Raw genomic sequence first — 24,710 nt, 5'->3', positions numbered from 1 at the left:
TGGCGTTTTGAATATTTACAACACAACATAATGTGAAGACTTTACTATATTAATCTCTATTTATTTCCCTATACATAATTATTTATTTTATGGATTAGCACTTCTATATAACTCTCTCTGGTGGGGAGTGGCCTTGGTCTTGTTTATTTATTGGACTGAATATTTACAGCACCATCACTGTGCGTTGTAGTGTTTGGCGCAGTACTCACTTCCAGCCGCAGGGAGGCAGTGCAGGCTGGTTTTGTAGCCTCGTGAACACCCTCTGAGGTTTTAACTCTTTCTTTTCTGTCTCGTGCGCTTGAGATCCGAATTTACCTGCGTGTGCGCGTGCATCCAAACATTTGGTCGCGGACATTTGTTCGCACGAAACGCATTCTACACATATATGCTGTTTGCAGACAGAGGAGATTAGAGACAGTGACACAGGAGGTGAGTTTTTAAAGACTTGTGGGAATTGTGATTTTGTTTGTATGGACTCACATTGACGTGAAAACGTGTTCATGCAGTGTCTTAGCAATTTTCTTAATGTAAAACATTTATTTTAATGTTGGCTTTTTCCTTTTTTGAAGAAATTGTAGATTATTCTGTAGACTTATTGTGATTATATTGTGAATGAATCGGCTCTTTTGCGCACCTGAGCCTAAGCAGGTAATGCTTTCAATTTAAATATGCTTTCAAAAATCTTTATACACCCAAAAATTAATTTATATCCCCAAAGAATTATTAGATCTTGATAATTGTCAAGATAATTGTCACATTATTGTTATTTATTTTAAGTTCAAATGCTTATTTTCCCTCTAGAGTGAAGGTTGTGGTTTTAAACTCTTCTTTATGACAATCACTAAACAGCAAAACATGTGTTGTGCCTGAACAATGCCTAAGCAATCTATGGATATGCATTGAACTTTAGTTGTGTTTCTAACAATGGAAATCAAATTTAAATAATTTATTTATTACTGCCCAGCCCTACTGAGAGACCTAGTTTGAAAACCAGAAACCCTGTGGACTGGTTTCTATCTACAGTCACTTATATAGACTCAATTTCTATGGATTTCTATGCACTCACTTATCATAATTTAGGTCTCTTATTCAGCAGTTTGTGTGGACAGAGAGTTAAAAATGTGATGCCTCTTCTACCCTGTTTTCTTACCCCTCCATCCTTTCTTTCCTTCTGCTTGCGTTACAGACCTTCTCAAAAGAACTTCTATATTAAACTCTCGCTCAGGGCTGGAGACCCTTGTTTCCTTTTCAAGGGGCCATTTCCACTTTTTATAACATCCTCTCATACCAAATGACTGATATACATAAATCATACTAGCCTCTCCTATGCGATGACTTGGGCTGCTTCTCTTTGGAAAGGTGTCCGATGTCAGATGGTAGTGATGCTGATGGTGCTACTGGCAGTTGGTTTTCCAGGTTTGGCTCAGTCAATCTTGAGCGGAGCACAGTCAGTGTTGAAAACCACTGCTCACAGCAGTAGGCCGTCGCAAACGGATGCAAACTCAAGTGCATCTCATCTTATCTCCGGTGCATGACTGCAGGTTGCCAAGCAGGTTCCCGAGTTTATTACCATTAATTCATTGTTTAATATTCATGGCCCTCTAATGAGTGCCTGAAGCAGTTTTGCAAAATGCTAAATATTCAGGCGAACAACACCAGGATGTCCTGCAGAGAAGGAAGATGCGCAGTGATCCCACACCTACAAATGTCTTGTTGGGCAGTATTTTATTTATATTTTTATATAAGTGTTGTTTCATTGCAGACCAGAGAGATAAATAATGCTGATTTGGTCACATGAGAAAGTTATGAAACTGAAATTTCATGTGTTTCGATCCTAGTTTAGGGAGATATGGGATAACCAAGTTGAAACCTGTTGGGGTTACTCCATGACTTTGACTGGTGACATCTCCTTTAATATAGGTCACAGGGAAATGGTTTTCATATAATTTTTCAGCTCCATATTTATGAGTATACTGTTCCCAATATAGAGATAACAGTATTATGAGTGATTCTAATCATTAAAGTTGAATTGCAAAAACAATGTACTTTAAAATGGGTTGCTATTTTCACCAAAGTTAGTTCATAATGTCGGCAAGTTTGGTCTTTGGTTTTTTTGGAGTGTTTCCTGAGGTAACGTTACTTATCTAAAGTGGCATCACATCACTAATTATTTATAATGTCTCAGCAGTTGGTGATTAGGGTTTTTTGTTCTTTGTATTTCTCTGCTTTATTTGTCTCCATTATACTCTATAAACAAAACATGTTTTTTTTGTCCCGTTTCTCTTCAGACTTCAGTCTCTCCTCCCGCCAGGAAGCCAGAGCCACAGCCCTGCCCCCAGCAGCATGGACTATTACACGCCGCAGCCAAGTCGTCGACACAACCCAGTGGACAGCATCTGCCGCAAGCTGCAGACCATTCAGTGGCGTGGTGACCGAGAGCCCAATTCACCTTTCCAGATTCCCAAGCTTTCCTCGAGCAGCTACGACAGCCCCCAGTGTGGCCTCAGGCACAACCTGGAAGCCATCCTGAAGAAGAGCGCCCTCTACAGAGACGAGGGGGAGAGGGGGAAGGAGAAGGAGAAGAAGGAGAAGGTAAAGGAGAAGGGGAGTGGGAGTGGGATGCCGACCTCTGCATCTTCCCAGAAGAGCAGCATGGGTCCCGCTGTCCCTCTGTCAACACCTTCCACGCCTGCACGCAACCCACCAACACCGGCTAACATCACGTACACTATCACCAGCACTCTGGGAGAGAGGCGAGGTGCAGATGGGAGCGATTTAAGACAAGTTAAGACGTGGCAGAAGTATTGTTCAACGCCCACAGGCCAACCCAAGGACTCCCCTTACTTCACAGTCACACGAGGACCTGTGCAGTCTGAGAGCGAGAGGCCGAGCAGCAGCAGCCCGCCTCTGTCTCGCACCTTCACGCCCAGTCTCGGCACCCTCTCCTACAACCTCAACTTCTGCTCTGCGGAGACGACGAACTCCACAGAGTGCGAGCTGTCCTACCCTGCTCTGGTAGTGAAACGACTGTCCATGGGAGATGGAGGTAGGGAGGAACAGCAACACAACATTGATTCATTTAATAACAAAAGGTCCATTCACTATCTTTCCCTGGTCTCTTAGTCACAGCCCATTGTCTTCTCCTGTAGATAGTTTTTATTTTGTTTTTTACTGAGCGGACGGGAGAGGAATGAGTTGGGCTGAAAGCTGTGGGGAATAAACGTGTAATTTGACCTTGGATTTAGATTTTATTTCATGCGACAAAATTGATTACTTGGTGTAAATCACATTTTAGTTTGCTGGGTAGCAAGAAATACTTGACAATCTGATTCCTTTACTTAAAGAACCATTTTGTTCTTGTTCTTGGGGTAAGTTTCATTTATTTTTTCAAAGTAACACTTATTTAATGACCACAAGTTTGATTTTTCTCTTGCTAAATAATCGGATGAAATTCTGTGAGGAAGAAATAGGGAGAGTGCAGCATTTTACACCCAGGACTGGATTACTAACCAGGCAAAGCAAACGTTTTGGTTTTAAAACCCAAACTAACTCCAAAGAGAGTGGGAACAACAGGGGTTAATATGGGCTCAGCAGCTTAAACCTTTCCTTTCCTCTATTTCCATTCATTATAAATTGAATAGTCTGAAGAGGTTATTTTTTTTACATTTTATGCACTCCTGACCAACAGTTTGATATTGATAATTAAAAAGAAAAAAGTTGTTTAAAAAAAGCTTTAAACTGCATTTGTCTGCTGCCTTAGTTGTCACGGCATTCTACCATAACAGCCGTTGCTGAGCCTGAAGTTGTATCATGTGCTCGATTTGTTTCACAACTCAGTGCTTTGTGTTTGTGTGTGTGTGTGTGTTTGTGTGTGTGGCATATTCATGTTTGGGGATATCTCAGTGGCCTCTGAAAACTACAGGAAGGAGAATATGGCAGAAATCAGCCTCATCTGCGAGGAGAATCTGCTCGATACCATCTTCCATGCTTGTGACACGCAGCGTCGAGGTACACACACACGCACGGACACACACGCATATATGCGTTGAAGCTCAGGACCCACAGTGTCCTCCAGCAGCCTGAGGATGAATTATAACATGTCATTGGATGTTCTCAGACCGTTTGTCTGTGTCGAGGTCGCAGATAATTCCCTCAGCTTCCAGCAGACTCACAGGAGAAGCATAGTATCAATATTGTCTGTGCCTTCTCCTCGTGCCTGACGCCTTTGGCACAAGACCCTTCAAGTTTTCTCTTCTGCTGAGCAGGGACTTTAAAGTCCGTGTCATGCTTCTCCGGAGTGAACCAGCTTGTGCAGCAGAGGTATTGAGGATTTGTTTTCACCGTTACTAAAGAAGACGTCCATAATTATTTGCCTTTCACCTCTGGATTTGTTTACACCCCAAGTTGTTCTGTTTTTTACTATTCAGGTGGTAGGTGTAGGTTTGTCTCTTTGAGTCTGTTGATATTTTATTGGAATTAGATTTGAATATGTTTGGGCACATTTCTGTTTAATTCAGCTTTGTAGTGTGTCAAGTTCTGACACTGAACAGTTTTGGACATTGTTGTATGTAAACGTGAAAGTAATGAGATGAGATAATCCTTTATTTGAGCCTCTATTGGGAAATTTGCTGTGTTGCCCTTCCACGTTCCTTTAATACTTTTTCCTGAGAGTGAGTGAGACATATGTGATTAGACAGATGTTGTAACTGAATGAGCACTGAGATAGCATAGCATGAAACCAAATGCAAAAAAAGTTAACTGTGATTCTTAAAATTGCGTTGGTTACCTCACTTTTACCTCACACGTCTTTGATCCACATCAGTCAAAATTGTCTGGAGGGTTCAAATGAAGAAAAATCCATAATGGAAAAAGTAAATGACATCAAACTCATCGTCACAAAACAGAATACATAAGAATCCTTAAATGCACTGAACGTCACATTTGGATGTTTTAAAGGGGATAAAATCCTCCAAAGTTAAGTTTTTTCTGAAACGTCTTTCACAATGTGCTCGTGGTGAAGGTAAAGTGTTCGTGTCCCACATTGTGGACTACCTGCGGCACACCACCAGTCGAAGCTCAGAAGACAGCGGCCTGGAGGAGCTTTGCAACATGCTGGACCCGGAACAGAAAGACGTCTCCATTGACCTGGACACCTACCATGCGGTCATGAAGGAGTGGATTGACGACTGCAGGAACAACGGGTAAACGGCACACGTGCATTATCTTTCTTTATTTGCTCAACATGATCCCTGTTTCAATACACTGGTTTGAATATCCCAACCTTTTAAACATGGTTTAAAAGAGAGGACAGCTTGCACCATCTTTACCGGTCCTGTGCTTTCTTTTTTAGAGAAGAGTTGCTAATATTTTCCGTTTGAGTTCTGCAAGGAGACAGAGTTGAGTAGGCAGAGTCTGCATCAGAGGAGAGATGTTTGGGTTGAGAGTATCTCCACTTATCTTTTCTCTTATCTAATTGCATTTCAGTTTTGACTTCCCTTCCATTGCAATACATTTTCTCCCAATTGCCAGTAGGATTTCTGTAAACTTGATAGAACTGTGTGTGAGATTAGAATTTGAGAGGTTGCCCAGGAATCGTGGTTACGGCCTCAGAGAAACGTTGCCTTTAACTCCAACTGTCTTTTGAACGGTTAAACCAGTCGGTTGTTAATTTCCAACATGTTCAAAGAAAGAGAAAGTCCAAGTGTAACACTTAATCATGAAAGTAACTGATGTTGCACATTTTGATGGTTTGACTCAGGGAAGAACCGACAAACGACCTCACTCAAGAGTCGGTCAAGGTCATTGACAGCCTGTCTGGTGAGTGTGCACGTGAAACACTCAGGTTTGCTTTACATTTCCCTTTATACACACACCTGTACTTATGCTTGTGTTTTTGTGTCTGTCTGTGTTGTAGCCAAGAGGTCAATGCTGCTCAATATGACCTCAGGAAGCTTGGAGGCCTTCGGAGGGGAGGCATCCAGAGTAGAATTGTAAGTGATGTCTTATCGGGCTTATATATATATACATACACAGCTAGGTTGCATAGCTCTTGCACTGTATATAAGCGTGTGTGTTTTGTCTCCTCTCAGTGAAACGTCAGACCTGGTGTATTGCGTCGCTGACCTCCAGATGTGCAACCAAAAGCTCCAGGAGGAGGTGAGGAAGCTGAAGCAGGTGGTGGAGGGCATGGAGGACACCAACCAGAGGCTGGCGGAGGACAACGAGCATCTACGCAACCAGGCCAGGGTGTAAGATGCACTCGAACGCTCGCACGCACACGTTTACTGAAGCGCACAATGTGTTGGTTGACTCCCGTCCGCGTTTGCCGTCCGCCCACAGTAGCCAGCTGCTCGCCCAGAAGGAGAAACTGCTGAAGGAGGAGGTGGAGGAGATGAAGGCGACTCTGAGCTGTACAGAGGAGGGCAGAGCCCGCGCCTCCGCACACAGCAAACATGTGGTCAGTCACACTCAGGCAGCACTTGGAGGTTCTCGGTTTAGCTTCATTTCAGACTCATGGGTACTGAATAAATATGTAGAAATACAATCATCACACTTTTTATATCCACTGAGATTAAATCACATATAGACTTTTGTTGGAATGTTTCTAAAAACATAAGTGTCATCGCAGTTTTTTGAGTCAGTTAATCGACACAAAAATGTATATATAGAATTCCTCAGCAGAGCATGGAAGGTGGGGACATTTGGAGCTACAAACATGTGGCTTTCACTTCCCCATCTTGAAACTTGACCAAAATACTGAATGCATCATCATCTGCCACCTGAAGCGTTTTAAGTTTTACATTACTATAGCTGCACCACAGATGTGCTGTGTAAGTGCGTTTAAAAATGCTTCACGCGTCATCACATAAATCGTTCTTAAAGCTCGGGTTGGTAATCCTGGAAAAGTGAACGCAACCGAATCATCCCTCCCCCTCCCATCAGCGCTCTTGTCAGAGTTACACCCCTGAAACACATGAACGTGCTCTGGCAGGGCCACAGACATCGGCTTTTTTTTTTACCCGACAACTTTATTGATGCCTGGCTTAACGCCTGGTTTAATGCCTGGTTGAAGGTGCCAACTTGTTTAGCACCTTCAGAAAAACGGTGCAAACTTTCTTCAAGCATGTCACGTCTCTTCCTCAGTCCATGTCCAAGAGTAAATTTAGATTTTAAATGAAATTCCTCGTATTCAACAACGTATTCTATTCTACAAATGTCCTCAGGTACTGTTGTAGGTATTTTATCATTTTACAAAGTCTGCGGACAAAGGACTGAGCTTGTGTTTCCACAGATGCTATTGATTGATTATATATTTTTTTTTTTTTAGGAGAGAGAAAACCAGAGTCTGATTGTCAGGATTGGTTCCCTTCAGGAGGAGGTACTTCACTGTCTTTTGGTGACTTTAGACGATATCAATGACTTGACTTCTGCCATTCATAGATGGCTTACAGAAAGGATGTGATTGGCTGTCCTACTCCCCTCAGAACTTCAAGGTCACCATGGAGACAGACGAGCTCCAGAGGAGGATAGCCGAGCTGTGTAACATTAACGCTGACCTTCAGGTACTTTTTTCCGGTCCCTGCGAAATAATGAATACATCTCTACTCTGCCTCTTCACACTCCTCTCGCCCCGTGTCCTTCCCCCATTCATTTTCCTTCCTCACAAAACGACCTTCGCATAGTAAATCTATCTTGTGCGCATCAGAAATTCTACATCCGCTGTTGCTGTGTTTCTTTTATGTTGTCATGTGCCCACCCCCTCCCTGTCGTCAGGTGCAAATCCACTCTTTTGATACTGTCGTTGGTGAGAAGGAGGCTGTGATACATGAGGTCAGTGAGGCTTCATTTGTTTTCTTTAGATACGATTTGTTGAATATTTTCTCTCTTCCTCCAACTGGTCTTGTTTCCTCTGCCTCCTTATCACAGAGAAGCAAACAGATAGAAGAGCTGAGGGCCGCAGTGGAGGAATACTCCTCCATCACTCAGGTCAGTGAGTTGCACTTTACGTTACATCATTAATTCAACTTCTGTGCAGCAATAACCTCTACTATTTCCTCAGAGGTGCTCTTTTACTCTTTTACCACTCATTCTTCATCCGAAATCAGGCTGCGACTCTCAGACTTTCTGTGCTCCCCACTGGAAAAATCCTTGTGTTGCAACAGAAGAGCATATCAGACGTTTTAATCAATCAATCAATCAATCTTCCGGAGGAGATTGTTGTTTCCACCATCCTATTTAAATTAATTAAAAAACGTAATGGTTAGAACGTTCATTCTTTTTATAGGGTTAGCTGTGTTGTTGACCTCTAAATATCTAAAGAGATAGACTGTCATGTTTTCTTCCTCTGTTTGTTTGTTCTTTGATTCCAGCTGCTGAGGGCAGACAAGAACAAGCTGGAGAGCCAGGTTCAGATGATGCATCCAGACCTCGCTGGGTAAGTGAACCAAGAGTGACGAGGGAGTGGAAGGGTTTTTAAGACATTCACACCGACCATTGGGAAACTACTAATGTCTACTTCACACTACTCGATTTTTTTATTTACTCTGACTCGTCAACAAATTCTGTCACTCTGACAGAGGCCCCAGATTGGACCCAAATCTGCGTTGAATTGGCGAATTGGATGAACTCTTCACAGCCAATCAGAGAGGACCAGACATACTAGTCGGGGGTTCTCCTGGTGAAAGATCGTGTAGTGTGTGACCCCCTGTAGCCAGTCAGTCGTGTAGTATGAACTCACAACTGCAAGATTCCGCGTCAAGACCCCAACTTGTGAAGTGCACAGCGAAGAGACGACTTTGAAAGTATGCACTTAGCATAAGATTTTTGATTAGTAGCCACTTTTGTTTTGTACAAACTGTACGATTATATAGTACTCTAAGCTACAAACCGTATGGGGATAAAAAAAGAACTTGACTTCGTTCATTTTTTGTTCAAAATATGTTTCCTTTACCACTTTTTCAAATTAATTTCTTAACTTCAGTAACCTCTCCTCCTCCCGTCTCTCTCAGGGCCGGCCTGTCCCTGTCGGTGGCCTACAGGTTGAACCAGAGCACCTCAGGATCCCTACAGACGGAACTGGCTCTGGCTCAGTCACCACTGGAGGTCAGCACTCCCCTGCTCTGGCTGTCTCCCTTCATTTGATCAACTTTACTTTTGGGCGTTCACTCTCTGCTCCTTGCTCTTATTCTCATTCATCTCACTCGTTTGTTCCGTCTTCTTGATTTTTATCTTGCATCCTGACATTTATCCTCATTTCTCTGCACACAGCTTTCAGACTCTGGTCCTTTGGCTTTATGTTACTGACAGAGAATTCATGACTGTGGCAACTTTTTTAGAAATGTTTTTATTTGATTTTGCAGATTTACCACATAACACTTATTTAAAAATATTCTCATGTGACTGGTATGCTGGCTAAATTATGTTTACATAATTTAACATTTCCAAGTTTCATTTTTCCCTTGGCTGCATAATTTGGTTTTAAGCTGCTGCACAGAAACACCATATTCTCACTGAACAGTCACTTCACAGTAGTGGCAGCGTTAGGTAATCTCAGTTTATAGAGTCCTTGACCCCAGCGGCTGTTCTGAGGAGTTTTCTGCCCACAAGCAAGTGATTCATCTCTGAGGAGTTTGTTTCCACAAACTGTTGAGCCTCCCACACATTCTGCACACAATACAAAACACTGTCTGTGCATTAGATGCTACATAGATACATGTCCAGCTTCTTTGCAATTAGTACACTGAGGAGAAGTTTGTTTTAAGTGCTCATTCACATGAATGAATTGCCATCTCCCTCAGACTCTTCATGGCGCTGACCATTTGTCCACGACTATGAGCGTCACCTCTTCGCTGGATGAGACGCTGGACAGAGAGGTGTTTCTGATGCTGCAGGGGCCCAGTCCCGAACAAATGGCGCTGGAGTTCAAGACACTACTGAACAAACTGGTAAGCAAGTGCGATTTGTCAGCCTTGACTGAACCTCAGACCCTAGATTGTTGAAGAGCGGACATGAGCATAAATACCATGGTCTCATTGTTTTTCTTGCATGCATATGTTACATTTGAGGTGTGAATACCAGCATGGAATCAGTTGCTGCATTTGTTAAAATCACGTTGACACAAAGACTAACATTTAAAAAGTTTACTTAGTTTAATGATTGATCTTTGTCTCACATTAGAAACTTGACATGTAAAGTCGTTTGTTTGCTTTTCTGGCTACATATGGATGATCTTTCCCTTCCTGATAAAAGATAGTTACTATAGTGTTGTCTTGCCTGTCTGATTCGGTTCTGACCTGCACTTCTCCATTTATTTCTCTTTCACAATCTGCTTCTTCTTTGACCTTCAGAAAAGGGATTTCAGGGAAGAATTGGACTCGGTCTTATCTACGGTTAGAGGCTTGTTGGACGACCACACGCAGCCAAAGGGCAACACGGACACTGGTCTGCAGGTCTGATACACACACACACACACACACACATTTAAGTTTCAGGTTGAATGTCAGATTAAATCATGTTGTATTCATACAGGCTGATTTAAGGCTGAAAAAGACAGTCTCAGTACTATTTATCTCTTATATGAGTCACAAAATGATATAATGTGATCTCCATCTTCCTCTTCCTCCACCTGTTGCACTCTTTCTCCATCCATCTCTGCTCTTTCTCTCCTTCCCGCCCACCACCTCTCTAGAGATCTCTAACTTATATAACTCTCCAACAGGCCCCATCCGATCAGCGCTGTTTAGTCATTGTGTTGCACCATGAACACAACCCACTCCCCTCCTCCCTCGCTGTGTATCTCTCCGTCTCTCGCTCACTCTTTGCCCCCCCCCCACCCCCCTTTCCTCCTGCTTTGTTGCCACTCTGCATTCATTAGCCACGTTCTTCCATACAGCAGTAAACATACCAAATGAGACAGAAATCATTAGCGGAGGGGAGCTGTACTGGCGCACGTCAGGCTTTTGCTTGGTTTTTTAAGCGAGGAAAGATTTTGTCAAATCGGTGTCAGAACTTTTCGGAGACCAACTGTTTGAGCAGTGAGTCATCGCGCTGCGTCCGTCCATCCAAGCGAGCGGCTGACCCCTTGGCCTCGTCTTCCCACAGACGGTGCAGGCCAAGCTGGATGCGAGGAGGGCGGACTGGGCCCTCAGCCTGGACCAGCTGGCCCAGTACACAGACTCCCTGGAGAAGGAGCTGATCAAAATGGCCAGTAACATGAGGAGGTCCCGCACTGAGATCCTCCACCTCTCAGTCAGGTGAGGAGATTTTTATCTGCCTGTGTATCTGTGGCTGTGTATGTGGGCAGTCAGAGGTGAGGGATGTTGTTACGACAGCAGAGGAAGATGGAGGAGAACAGAAAATGCTCTGACTCTAGTGCCGGGGAATTAAAGGCCACTGACTTTGAGGTAAGAAAATATTTTTCGAGGCAGAGTTGCTCTTGGAAACAGCGATCTCATTGGCTGAATTAAACCCCAGTGGGCAGTGCTAAGGCTTTTCTGGCTAAGTAAGGTAATGCTGAAACAAGTGAGCCAGAGGTAGATTTAAATCCTGCAATGTAATTACCCAGTGAAAAATGCAGTCTTGGTTTAATGAGCTGTGTGGGTAAGCTAACTAGCCAGGCTGACCTTCCAAGTCCATACAAGCCTATAGCTTCCGTCATAAGCTTGTTAGTGTCTGCAGAGCTTTTTAGGGTTTTGAATGCTACATGGTGCTGAATTAATTAAGAAAACTCACTGGGCAGGGTTAATGGGGATTTTATGCAAGTGTTATATTATAAAAAATATAATAATTATAATTAATTTATCCAATCATTTCTGCCTCCAAGTTGTAGTATATTGATGAAACTATCAATCTATATTGTTTTACTATCTTTATTCAAGAATATGCTCTTTTGATTTCATGCTTCAGATTTTTTCTTCTGCTCTAAGATTTCTTTGTGCAACAAGTCTGTCAAAATTCCCGGACCAATAGAATGACCGGTGTAGTCTTGACAAATGAAATTGTGCCGCCTTTTACTGGGTGTGTTGGGTTCACGTACGTGTGGTTACTTTAACCAGATTCATACACTCCCGCCCTCCACGGCTTTATTATTACACCAGCTTCCTGTAGTGCTTGAAGGAAGAGTCCAGAAGATCCCTGGTCAACATGGAGCAGCAAAATCAAGGAGTTCAAGTTTTTTGACATTATGGGAACCCTGTTGCCAGCAACTTTAAAAAGAAAAGAGACGCCTCCATGTTTCTCCTTTCTCTCTGTTGTTCATGGTGCAGTACAAAAAGTAATCATAACAAGGGCAGGACAATTTTATTCCTCAGTGCTCCTTGGTTGGGAAGTTGACAGATTTGTTACACAAAAAAGTCCGAGCGCAGATTAGAAATCCGAGCGCAGACGTTTCACATGCACACAGGAGAAGAGCTGAAACTGGAGCGGAGGAAATCTGCCCTAGCAACAAAATATATTAGTGCGAGCGCACAGTTTGAGCACAAACAGGGCAAGTGTAAGTACAAGTAGGGGCTATTTGAGTGCAAGCGTAGGGTTTGAGTGAGAGCATCTGATCGTAAAATCAAAAAGTCCTGCTCTCAAACTGAAAGACCACCTCTCGAAGTAAATCAGTAAAAAAAACATACACACACAACTTAATGTCAGACATCTGTGTGTGCGTGTGTGCGTGCGTGTGTGCGCGTGTGTGTGTGTCCCTGCTCTCTGCTGCTCTGTCTCAGTTGGCTGCTCAGTTGTACTGAGTGGGGGAAAGATCCGTCAATCATCCTGACCTCAATGACCTTAAAGGGACCATTTCACGAGGCCATTTCTGGACTCCAGTCTGTGTGTGTGGATAGTTCTCCCTGTCCTGTGTGTGTGTCTGTTTTGTACGTGTGTGCATGGAGACGGACATCCCCTTCAGATATATAATAGAGCTGACGTGGTGTGGTATCAGACGAGAGAGGGAGACCTGGTCAGGCTTTTCAGCTGGGATTTACTGGTGCTCAGTTGCCAGGGTGAACTCATATTGTTTTGTGGGGGAAAAAAGTGAAGAGGGCTCATTGTAAGTGTGTTTCTACCTCGGGCTCATGAGTGTCTGGGATAATACAGACTGTTCAGAGTAAGACTGGACTGTAGGACAGGGAAAGGATTAGGACGTTGTCAGGTCACATTGGTGTAGTCTGAGATTGGACGTGCAGGTAGTGAGTGGATCTGAGAAACTGAAGTAGGAAGGAATCGATACCGGGCCAGTCGGAGAACTGGCGCTGGTCACCCTGGGCAACAGAATGGGACACTGCATGGGCCTGCGGATTGGGTACAGTATGTCCACTGTGCTATCTTGCAGGATCTCTGTGCATGCCATTTTCTAAGTTTGTGGACAGTTAAGACTGTTGTTCGTCACCTTAACTAACTAATCATCCTCCAGCAGTTTTTTATTTACCGTGATTTTGTGTCATTGTCCGCAGGGTGCAGGAGCAGGAGAACCAGAAGCGGCAGCTGTGTGAGGAGCTGGATCAGCTGAAGACGCCCCAGGACAGCAGAGAGGCCTCATGCCAGACGCCTGCACCAGAGGAAGAGGTCAGAGAGAAAGGAAGGAACCATTTTCTAACACGCACAACTCAAATCTTATCTTTTAGTCTCAATCTGTAGTCCGTTTACATTGTTAGTAGGATACTAAATGAAATGTGCACCTACTGGGAGGTCAACTTGTTTGCTTACAGCAATCCTTCCTTGGATTTTACTTTAAATCCATCATATTAGGTTTTTGATACTTTTTTAAAAAATTCATATGAATGATTTGTATGTATATAATTCAGTTACCAAAATAGAATAATTTGACGTTTGCTTGGAAAGCAGTGCCAGAGTTCATACTGTATTCACACACACACACACACTCACAGAATCAGATGCGACCTCACGCCTACCAGTTGCACAAATGCACTTGAACATTTCCATTACAATGGTATTGTTTTTACTGCAAAGCATAATGAGCTTTGTGCGGAGGTGGATAAATCTGCATACTGTAACCAGGCTGTCCTTTACAAATATCACAGTTCTGCTTGTAAAGGGATTTATTCATTATATTTCCGGTACAGGAAAAAAGCTACTGCAGTAAAATTTCGAAGGTTTTATTCGTGCACACAAAAGCCTTTCACTGCCTTGGAAAACATTTTTTAAACTGCAAGTTCCCTTTTGTTTTTGTATATTTTCATGACAGCTTTGTTAATTAGTGTTTAATAATGTGATGTTTTTGTAAGGCCAGCTCAAGTCAAATTTCTAACTTCAACCATGGATTTTTACAAGATTTATTACTTTGCCAGGTTTTTTTCCATCTCACTTGTGCATTCGTTTTTCATCTGTTTCTTTTAAGCCTGGAGATGGAGATGGAGACCTGGACTGGGACGAGGAGTTCGCCCTTCAAGACTTTTTAAAGAACGAGCTGGCGGAGAAGAACTGCCGGATGCAGGATGGGCAAGCAGATGGCAGGCCTGAGGAAACAGGGGATAAAGTGACGGACAGAGGGGAAGAGGAGGAAGGGGACGAGAGGTGGATGGTGGTGGACACAGTGGTGGAGGGAGAGATCAGGGACACGTCGACTCCTCTGTCCGTCCTCTCTGGGGAGACCCGGCCCGGGCAGAGCTTGGAAGAGAGCCAAGGTGAGTGCTAACACCAAAATGGATGTTACAGCCACCAGACAACCAACAACTCTGGTGTTCAATAACTTGGTGGCACAAATGACAAAAAAAAAATAATTCTGCGCTTCCCACTGAATTGATTCAGTATATTGCAGTAGCGTGGGGGCACCTGCACACACATGAAGTTCGTTCTAAATTGCAACAGAGGCCAAGAGAGCCACAGTGTAGAGAGTGAAGTAGAAGTTCTCCCGTGTGCGAGATAGACACAGCTGCAGCTGACACTATGAGGTCTGGCCGTCTGCGTGGATGGTAAAAACTTTACGGCTGATAGAGCAAGCGAGCGAGAGGTAGAGGCAGAGCGAGCATGAGGTGATACAGGGAATCTATGAAGTGAGTTATTATGAAAGGTGTCAGTGTTTGGTTCGTTATGAAACAGTCTTCATAATTAATGCTGCTTCACTCAGTTTACTGGAATTCTTCAGTGTAGCTGAGCTAATTACCATTTTGCTTTAACAGATTAAATGTTCTGAATAATGACAGGGGAAGTTGGAAACTCTTCCTTTTTAATAAGGACACTTAAATATCCATCATACACCAGAATTAGCATGTAGCTGATTGGAACATCCTAAGCAGGAAGCCAGGGCTAAATATAGTTTAATCATTTTCTGGCCCTGTCGTGACAGCGGTTGCTCACCAGGCTCAGAGCTCTGGATCAAACTCAGCAGGATTAACAGTAAAAATAAGCCTTGAACCAACCTCATGCAACAAGGATGTGCGCTAATACCACGTCCAGCGTCTTCTAACCAGGAGGATATCGCATAATTAGTTCATTTTAATAGAAAAACTGAAGAAAAATACATTTAATGATCACAGAAACTACAGTTTTATACATTAAAACTGAGCATCTCAAACAAGATTTATTGTTTTATATATTTTTTTTTTTACTTAAACATTGCAAATATGATGTTTTCAACATTTTCTTTGATTTCTCAGAGAAAGCTTCATGGATATTGATGAAACAAATCAGGGTTAGGGTTAGGTGCAATTTGCTGCAGATCCATGTAAAGATCCAGAGTGAATTCATAAGGGGACTCTTGGGTTCTACAAGTCTTCCTTACTCTTCTTACTTAAGTTCTTTGCTTTGAAATCAAAATGTAAAATTTTAATGTAAAACCAACTTGTCAAACATGTCATTATTTCACTTGTCCAGCATCAAGCTGCAGGTGTTATAATGTCTTACAAAGTCCTTCACAAGATGAACTTTACTGGTGGGCAACATCTTATAGACGCCATTATTGTCTTTGTGTGTGTGTGTGTGTGTGTGAGAGTGGATTCCCACCCCCTGTAATCCACAGCAGTCACAGGGCACTCAGCCACCCTTGAAGCACCAGATCAGTACACACACACACACTCGCTCTCTGTAAGGACACACACACTCTGAGGCCCTCGGAAGGAGACCCCTGCCTTCTATGGTTGTTGTGGCCCTGGGCGTCTAGAGGTTGTGTGTGAGAGCAAGTGTGAGTGTGCGCAGGTCTCCACACAATACGTGAAATCCCCTCTTCCTCGAGGTCCTTCTATGGCCAGGTGTAAGAGCGGTCTGAGTCCATGAAGTGAGCTCAGTAATCCCCCATTCCTCTGCCTGCATGAGTGGCTGGCAGGCAGAGAGACAGACCGACGAGAGGATGTGGTCACTAATGCCACCTCAGCCATGCATGATATTTCATCCCCTCCCTCACAACGATGCCTTGCATGATGTACAGCCTGACCTTTTATGGTATAAAGGTGGGGTTGCCTTTTGGCTGTATATTATCCCTTGTAGATTAGACAAGAATTTGGTTTTATGATCAGATTTATTTCCCCCCCTGGGCCTCATCTCTCCTCCATTCATTTCATTCCTGATAATTCTCTTGTTCTTCATCTTTGCAGACACTGCAGCCTGCACCGAGTCAGAGGCGGAGGTGAACTCTCAATCTTTGCAGGTAAATTCAAGTGTAAAGTGATCCCTTATGTAAAGTGTAAGCCAGGGGCGGATCTAGGAATTTTCAGGGTTCCACAAAGGAAGGCCAATTATATTTCCAACAAACATGCACAATTCCTGATTAAAGAAGGTGCACATTTAAGTCATTTCTTGTTTACGTAAAAAAGCGAGCAACCTAAAACTGCATGGCATGTAAGCAGATCTTTTGTCATTTCGAGAATATGACCTAACACATACTGTGTAGTTGCGGTAAGGAAGCAGGAAGTCGAGGGGGAATTCAAATGACACGTTTCACGTTAGTATAAATGTTTTAGACTTTCAGTTGAAGTGTGTGAAATATATGTGGAATAATTTTATCCGATCTATCAATGCATCCACACACACAGACACACACCAAAGTTGAAAATTAGCTTGAAACGTTCCTGATATTGTTAACCACATCGCCACAGTGTGACATGACACTTTTTTCACTCTTGTGTTGATGCTGTAACCCTTTTGCCAACTCTTCCTGTTAGTGCAGTCAAGGACGCTCTTGCATATTTAATGTCAGAGTGTGGGAATCACATGATCAACAGGGAGGGCTTTAAAAAAAAAGGTTCAGCCACTCTACCATCTCATCTGTCATCTGCAAATGTATTCTCATACAACGCTCAAATTAATGGGGAGCAATGACTGCCTGGAAGGTAGGAGAACTCTAATACCATCTCCAATTATGTGCAGTGTCTGATATTTTTTCTTTTCTTAAAATAACTTAAATGCACAACATAATGTTTGACATTACAGACATGATGCTCTCATTGCCTCTCTGTCACCCTCCTCCCTCAGCTTGTGCTCTGTCTTTTTCTCCTTTTGTCATTTGCCTAACAAATAGCTCTTCAGAGATAATTATTCACAGGCTGCTCACAGGCAGCCGAGTGCATTCTAGTGCATCTGCGTCCTTATTTACTATTCTAATAGTTATAAACCTCAAAGATCCCACGGAGGTAAAAGGGAAAAGGACTTGCTGGTAAAATATTGTGCTACTGCATTTCCAAAAAATAGGTTTCAAATGAATTCTGCAGCAAATACTCATCCAGTATAATCACTGAACTGCACATTAGAGCAATAGACTTGTCCTGTCAATTTCTGATCCTGGATGTTTTACAATCTGCTCACCTGCAGTCCTCTGGGTTTTATCTCATGCCTCCAATGTTTTTAAGATAAATTTAAACCTTTCTACAGTCACTGAAAGTTTGGTTTTGAATTCCTATGAAGATGGCAGTAATTGCAGGGGGTCTTTGCAACAATCCCTCACCAACGGGCGCATGCTTAGTGCTGCCTGTCAGCTGTTAAAATGTGGCTTCTTTTGCGATCCTTCTCAAAGGTTTGTTTATACTGACTGGTCGGGGGCCTACTGTTTGGTGCATGGCTGATAATGTGTGTTGCTTATTTGACCTGTTCACCCCTTTCCTTGTTTGAACATTTATCGTTTTATTTCTGTGTTTTCAGGAAGAGGCAGCAGTGCTATTAGGCGCCCACTCACAAGCTGTCAGCATCAGACACCCAGAGGCGGATGCTCTCCCTGCTCCGTCCCACTCGGAGAACAGTAAGTCCTCCGCCTCCCTCTATCTCTCTGCGTAGCTGGATCACTCACTTTCTATCTTTCCATTTCTTCTCCCACTACTGTCAGCTAATCTATGGCTTCACATTTTGCATCTGAAACGCAGAGTGAGTCGTGTGCTGAGTAGGACAAGAGAAAACTTCCCTTAGGAACATTTTCTACTGTCTCACCAGATGCAGACGTCTCTGAAGCTGCCGAGTCTCCCTCCGAAAATGTAAGCAGCTCACCTGAACAGGATCAAACTGTCACACCTGGTCAGACCCCTCCCACAGCAGCGGAGATGGTTTCCCCTGACAACACATCGCCTGGACCAGAGACCGTTACCGCTAATGAGAGGTAAACAACAGCATAGATATTGTATTTGATGGCCTGGGCATATTATCAGTACTTTGCAAACTTGCATTTTAAGAAAACCTCTCGCGCAGTCCTTTCTTTCACACCAGACATTTTGACACGTAGAAAAAGCACAGGTGAAAGTTCAGGTGTCCCAGTAGGACATGATAGTGAGGGTGACCCACCGTGCACAACACCAGGAATTTAGCCATCATTAATTTTATTATTTATACCTGTGCTCGTTCCACTATAGCTGAGGAACCTTTGCAGGAAATCTGTGTATTTCCAACTCCGGGGCCAGGGTCTAAATTTATCTTTTTACTTTAGTATAGGAACTTGAACTTGCCTGGTTGGTCGAGATCTCCAGCATTTCATTTTAGCGTTAGGTCAATCCCCACCTAGCATTTAGGGTGTTTTGGGTGTCTCTTTTCTAAATAACAGTAGCACGATTCAAATCTCTATGTTTACCGTTTGTAGTGCTGCTCGATTTATATAGCCTCCATCACCGTTGTGTAGTTGTCTGAATTTCCGCCACCTGGTGTACTGGACTAGAAAGCTTGTTTTAGCCATTTGTTGTCCATATGTCAGCATGGGGCTAATTCGCCTGCTCTGCCCAGGTCTTTAAATGGCTTTGGAAATGCAGGGGAGAAGTGGTCTGCAGGAACATTTATATTTAATTAAAAAAAAGTTTGTGGGACTAAAGGTTTCAGCTATATTTGGTCAAAACACTGATTATGAGATGTCAAAATTTCTGCTGTGAAAAAACCCTGTTGCTGTCATTTTAGCACTGCCACTAGGAGATGCTGAAGTTTGGAATGTAAACTTTTTCGGGAGAGCTAGAGATGCTATTTTTTCACATGACACATTTAGCATAATTATATATGACTGACGTAATATATGACTCCCAGGTGGTGAGGTGGCTGTTTGATAACATTGAGAATTACTACCACATCTAAATAGTACTGAGAGGTTGATTTAAATGAGCAGCACACAACCGCTATGACCTGTTTGTGCATTTGTGTTAAGTCTCTTCTTTCCAGGAGAAACTTTGTCAACAGACACACCTGTTGGTTTTTGGATTAGCAACTTGGTCCCAACTGAGAGACACGAAACCGAAGTTTCCATTGACTTTAACACACAACCTCACCCAGCATCCTGGGTATACACAATCTCTGCTAGACTTGTAGTTGCAATCCCTCATCCACATCAAGTTGAAGCATTTCACTGAGTTTTGTCATTTCCCTGTGGCTCGGTCCACATTTGATAGTCAAATGGGTTTTTTTTTTCTCGCTGTGGGAGGAGTGTGCCAGATCATTAGCGCCTCTGCCTCTTTGCATAGGCACAGTGTACCGACAAATGGACTAGAGCTGTTCCTTATCGCACTCTCTCTGTCCTATTGTGATATAGCTTTGAGTTATCACCTAGCAAGTAAGCGTATAAATGAAGGATGAGAAAAAGGATAGTGCTTGACAGTTGACCTTTGACCTTTCACTTGGGTTCAGCACCCAGCCGACCCGTGAGGACCAGGAGAAGAAAGGCGAGGCGGACTCGAGCACCGGAGACAACATGAGCTGTGTTCAGGTTAGTACCAGAGGAGAAGTACAGCTTCCTCAATTCTCTGCAACACCAGCTCCTCACAGCTTCCTCTTTTCTCATCCCTCTCTCTTTCTGTTTCTCTATGCAACTTCATGTACGTTATAAATAGTGACTTGTCTGTATTAATATAGAACATTTCTACTCTTGATGGCCGCTTAAGAGAGAGAGGGGTGTACAAAAAGTAGGGTAAAGATGAGAGAATTGACTACTGTAATTAGTTAAAAATTATAAATCAAAAATACCTATACAACATGAGATCAAATTCAAAACAGTATCAAACAGACATCTTCACATTTAAGCAGGTTAAACCAGCAAAGGTTTGATATTTTTCCTTGATAAGTGACTTAAAAATGATTTTCAATTAGTCTTATTAACTGAGCATTTGTGATTATTAACAGAAAAGGCTGGAGAATTTATCAAAAAGATGACGACCATGTTCCACAGCCCATTAGCGAAGGCCTGGACTCACTGGGTCCGTCTTTTCTGTCCGTGTGGACCAATTAGTGTTTACAATGAGGTGCTTTGATGCCTGCTCTGTACAATAAGCTTGTGGTGATGATGCCCAGCCTCAGATCGGCTCACTGTGTTTTCATGTCAGAACTGAGAGAGGTTTTTGTTGGCTCACTTGTGCGGTGGTGCCGTTGCACCACAGTCAGCTTTGTGTCCCACTGAGACATCGATCGGCTTGTTTTTATTTAGTCTCCTTCCTGCTGGTGTCATGCAGGCCCCCCAACCAACCCCCACTGAGAGATGGTCTGAATGGAGCCAAAACAGACAGAATCCGATCCTGTGGCTGTCAACGAAATGCGCTTTGACACTCTCAGAAACCTTTTTTAAAACTGGGTTTCAGTCAAATCAGAGTATTTTTGATGATTCAGAAGAAGCTCCTGTGTTTAATCTGTTAGGAAATAGGAGTTGAGTTTTTATTTTATGTTTATTTTTTAATTATTCACCTCCAACATCTATAGACTGTGTAGGGATCACCTTGCAGAGGACCTGGAGGCTGGAGGTATGGCCTATGAAGTATTGATTTTGGTTCATGTGTACATTTTGGAGCCTATAGTAAGGATTTCCCTTTAGATTAATGAAATTGAATGAAATGAACCTGCTGCTGGGCTGTTATGCGGTGAAGATAACTTGGCTCATTGAAATGGGCTGCAGGACAAATACAGCAGAGTATCATCAGCATAGCAATGAAAGGGAATTTTGTGCTTTGTAATTTGCCCAAAGGGTGGAAATAAAAAGGGAAATAAAATGGGTCCTAGAACGGAACCTTGAGGCGTCTCGTACGCAGACATTGCTTAAGGAGGCACAGACATCAACAGACACAATAAATCTTATGTCAGAAAAGCATGAGCAAATCACTGGAGGCCAGTCCCAGAGATATCAACCCATGTTCTCAACCAGTAACATCTAACGTGTCACAGATTATGATTGTGGAGGCCTAAAATTATAGTATAGTTTTGAAGAGTACGAGGATTGGCATTGAAATTCACTAGACTTCGAAGGACTAGATGATTCCCCTGGAGGAATGTTAAGTCATGTGAATAAATTAAGTGTCGGGTGTAAGTGTTGCTGCTTTTCAAAGTAAAGGTAACTGAGCAGCAGCCAGTTTTATTTAGCCTCATTGTTGCTTTGGCATTTTGTATTCAGGGAAATGATAAGGTCGCTCTCTCCTGTTGTTGTGCGGTGACAAAACGGATATTATGTACAGTTCTTACACAATATCCTGTTGCATTACTCAGAGCACTCATCTTCTTCCAATGTGTGCTTATGTATGTGTTTTCACACGACTGTGTATGCAGGCAGTCCACCTCCACTACTTAGCACTGTGCCAGTGTTAACGTGTTCTCTGAGCACCCTTCTCATCAACACACGCACAAACATGCACACGCACATTTACTCACAGAGCTGCAGGGCTCTCCATGAAGCTTCATATTATATAAGGAATCAGTCCAGTCTTTTCCTCCGCACTCTGTGCAGCTTAGATAGCTTTTCACTACCATGGGACAGGTACGCTACATGCATATGACCGTATGTGTACACGTACTTTCTTTTTATTTTAATCATTGACCATTTCTTGTAATTTGCCACAGAAAACATGTGCTGCAAGGCCACCTGTCTTTTTCTCACCCCCTCCCTCCTTCTCATCCCTTTTACTTTTGTCCATGTCAGAGCCTGAGCCAGGACCAGCTGGCAGACAGATCGACAGCGGAGGACAGGTGAGTGATTGAATATCAATTGTTTGCGCGAGTGACCTTTTGAACTCTCAGGGTTCAATTCCAACCGAGTCAGTAATTCCTGAAGATTTGGGGGGATTTCTACCAAGAATAGCAACCGTTTCTTTGTAGACGTTAAGATTTGGATTTGTTTTTTAATAAATGTGGTGTTTTCCAGCACGAGCCTACTACCTGTGTTGGTGGAGGAGGAGGAGGAGAGTGTGCAGGAGAGTACAGCCGAGGCTTCAACAGTAGCGGTCAGCATGGAAGGTAGGACGAAAAAACCAAATCATTGCGTGTGAAGGAGATGAAGAGAGAATCTTGATATTTCCAAGCTGCTTGTTTGTTTGTGCAGTCTTCTATCTACGTGTAACTCTGACCACCCACACACCCACTCCTCCCTCCAGGGACGGACCGACTCGACTGCACCAACTCATCCAACAGCAGCTCTCCTCAGTCGGGAGCGGCCCTAACACACGCCACCCAATCGGGGAGCGGCACGGGCAGCGTAACCTCTGACCTTGGCCAATCGGAGGATAATGCAGCCATAAAGGACTGTGGCAAAAATAAGAGGGAACTGGTAAGACCTGCTCTACTCCCACTTCAATCTCTACAGAGTTCTTAATAAGGTATTGCTTTTACGTAGAATAGATTTTGATATGCAATCAATTTTACTATATAGTTGTAAACAGGGTTTTTAATAAATGTAGTCATAGGTCTCTTCATCTGATAGTTTATCATTTTATGTTTTTTTCCTCTTTTATTTTTGTTTTCAATATTTATGGAAACGCCAGGATATATGTAATACAAGCAATACATTATAGAGTGTTTTAGAAATTATTTATTTTCAATTCAATTGTATTTAGAGAAAATTCCACTTAGGAAAACACATGGCCATGAACAAAAATAACCCATTTTACTTGTTTTCTTTTTTGCTTTAGGCTGTAACTTGAAAATCTAAAACTTTCTTAAAACCCAAAATGTATTATTTATTGATTGTTATTCTTAGTTTAAGCAAAGGTTAGGTTCAAACTTAAATAAAATATAATGCCATGTTCATGATGTCATCGAGACTAAAGTTCTCTGTCAATATTGATTTTGGCGCCTTGGCCTCCTCATTCATTATGACATTGTGACCTGAACAGAAATGCTGTCTTTCCAGCTATGTGAGTGTGTCCGTGTCCGTCTCCGTGTGCGTGCGTGTGTGTGTGTGCACTTGTGTATATGAGAGCGAGCTGGAGGAAGGGACATCTTCATTTTACCTCCACTAAAGAATGTTGAATGAGAAGACAGGGAGCCAGTTTAGGGAGCTATATGGCTTTTTAATAGATTATTAGATTATTAATAATAATAGATTATTATTTAGATGAATGTTAAAATGGAGGGATTAGAGTTGAGAGGAGAGCGGGAGGTGGAGAAGGAGCAGGGAGAGGCAGTAACGTTTGTCCGGACCCTGCAGGAGGTGTCACGCAGCATGGAGGCCATCGAGGAGCAGAAGGTTCTGGAGGACCACAGTGAGACCGGCAAGACCGATGGGAAGAAAAGTATGTGTGATACATTCATGTTTTATACTACATTACTAATACACATTTCAATATTATTTACTTTCTTTCCTTTGATGCAAACTTGAATTTGGTTGGATATTTGTCGTGCCATTATTCATCTCCTGGTCATTTCCCTCTTAAGCTGAAACATCCATGACCTCTGGCGCCTTGAAAGACGGCAGGATCAGGTGTGACACCAAATGATCATATTAACACATCTTCATATTTAAATCCATAATTATCAATGTGTGCATATAGGTTGTGTCACAGAGTCCTAACTGTTTTGTCTTTATCTGCAGCCTGTCACCCAATGACAAAGAGATTGAGGTATGTCTTCCATTGGATCTTGTTTTCTATATAAATATATAATAATAGATAACAAAGAAGTTGACAAAACTGATTGATAATTTTGAAAGTGTAACTATTCAAAGTTAACACCTGAGGGTTTTCTATGAAGTGTTGTGTAAAATGTATAATTTATCTGTTGCAACTTTTCTGCCAGAATAGTAATATTGGTTTCGAGTGGGGTATCCTAATCTATTTGTTTAGCAATTAGCTCCAAGCCAAAATGTTTAAAAGTCAAGCACGCTCACCCAAAACTGTTGTGTTTTCAGGCGGAGTTCCAGCGTCTGGCGTTGGGCTTCAAGTGCGACATGTTCACGATGGAGAAGAGACTGCGGCTGGAGGAGCGGTCACGTGACCTGGCTGAAGAGAACGTCCGCAGAGAGGTGTCCAGCTGCCAGGGGTTACTGCAGGTCAGTGTGTGTGTGTGACGGTCCTGCCCTCTGACGATGGAGTTACCTACTTAACTTTATATCTTTTTTTTAAAAA

General features: G+C 42.8%; 1 protein-coding gene across 9 annotated transcripts in view; it reads left to right on the top strand.

Annotated features, from left to right (window-relative positions):
* Positions 1-24,710, top strand: part of LOC118101823 (lymphoid-restricted membrane protein) — a 33,424-nt gene that overhangs the window by 1,673 nt on the left and 7,041 nt on the right. For 8 of the 9 annotated variants that reach the window (XR_007032350.1, XM_035147841.2, XM_035147840.2 and 5 more), the window contains exons 2-30: positions 2,289-3,046; positions 3,904-4,008; positions 5,021-5,201; positions 5,759-5,817; positions 5,915-5,990; positions 6,090-6,248; positions 6,340-6,457; positions 7,328-7,378; positions 7,485-7,562; positions 7,774-7,830; positions 7,927-7,986; positions 8,370-8,434; positions 9,009-9,102; positions 9,798-9,944; positions 10,347-10,448; positions 11,101-11,252; positions 13,440-13,551; positions 14,345-14,630; positions 16,536-16,588; positions 18,076-18,172; positions 18,361-18,523; positions 20,023-20,101; positions 22,292-22,338; positions 22,514-22,605; positions 22,743-22,915; positions 23,795-23,879; positions 24,022-24,067; positions 24,179-24,206; positions 24,494-24,634. Coding sequence is in view for 8 of the 9 variants with exons in the window: in XM_035147841.2 (XP_035003732.2) it covers positions 2,344-3,046; positions 3,904-4,008; positions 5,021-5,201; positions 5,759-5,817; positions 5,915-5,990; positions 6,090-6,248; positions 6,340-6,457; positions 7,328-7,378; positions 7,485-7,562; positions 7,774-7,830; positions 7,927-7,986; positions 8,370-8,434; positions 9,009-9,102; positions 9,798-9,944; positions 10,347-10,448; positions 11,101-11,252; positions 13,440-13,551; positions 14,345-14,630; positions 16,536-16,588; positions 18,076-18,172; positions 18,361-18,523; positions 20,023-20,101; positions 22,292-22,338; positions 22,514-22,605; positions 22,743-22,915; positions 23,795-23,879; positions 24,022-24,067; positions 24,179-24,206; positions 24,494-24,634 (3,609 nt within the window). In the remaining variant the exon portion in view is untranslated. Of the gene's footprint in view, positions 1-265; positions 430-2,288; positions 3,047-3,903; positions 4,009-5,020; positions 5,202-5,758; positions 5,818-5,914; positions 5,991-6,089; positions 6,249-6,339; positions 6,458-7,327; positions 7,379-7,484; positions 7,563-7,773; positions 7,831-7,926; positions 7,987-8,369; positions 8,435-9,008; positions 9,103-9,797; positions 9,945-10,346; positions 10,449-11,100; positions 11,253-13,439; positions 13,552-14,344; positions 14,631-16,535; positions 16,589-18,075; positions 18,173-18,360; positions 18,524-20,022; positions 20,102-22,291; positions 22,339-22,513; positions 22,606-22,742; positions 22,916-23,794; positions 23,880-24,021; positions 24,068-24,178; positions 24,207-24,493; positions 24,635-24,710 lie in introns of those variants that run through there. The other variant, XM_035147836.2, reaches the window with a different exon arrangement.

The sequence above is a fragment of the Hippoglossus stenolepis genome, chromosome 22 (genome assembly GCF_022539355.2).
Source record: "Hippoglossus stenolepis isolate QCI-W04-F060 chromosome 22, HSTE1.2, whole genome shotgun sequence".
Lineage (NCBI taxonomy): Eukaryota > Metazoa > Chordata > Actinopteri > Pleuronectiformes > Pleuronectidae > Hippoglossus > Hippoglossus stenolepis.
This window is presented reverse-complemented; position numbering and strand designations above follow the sequence as displayed.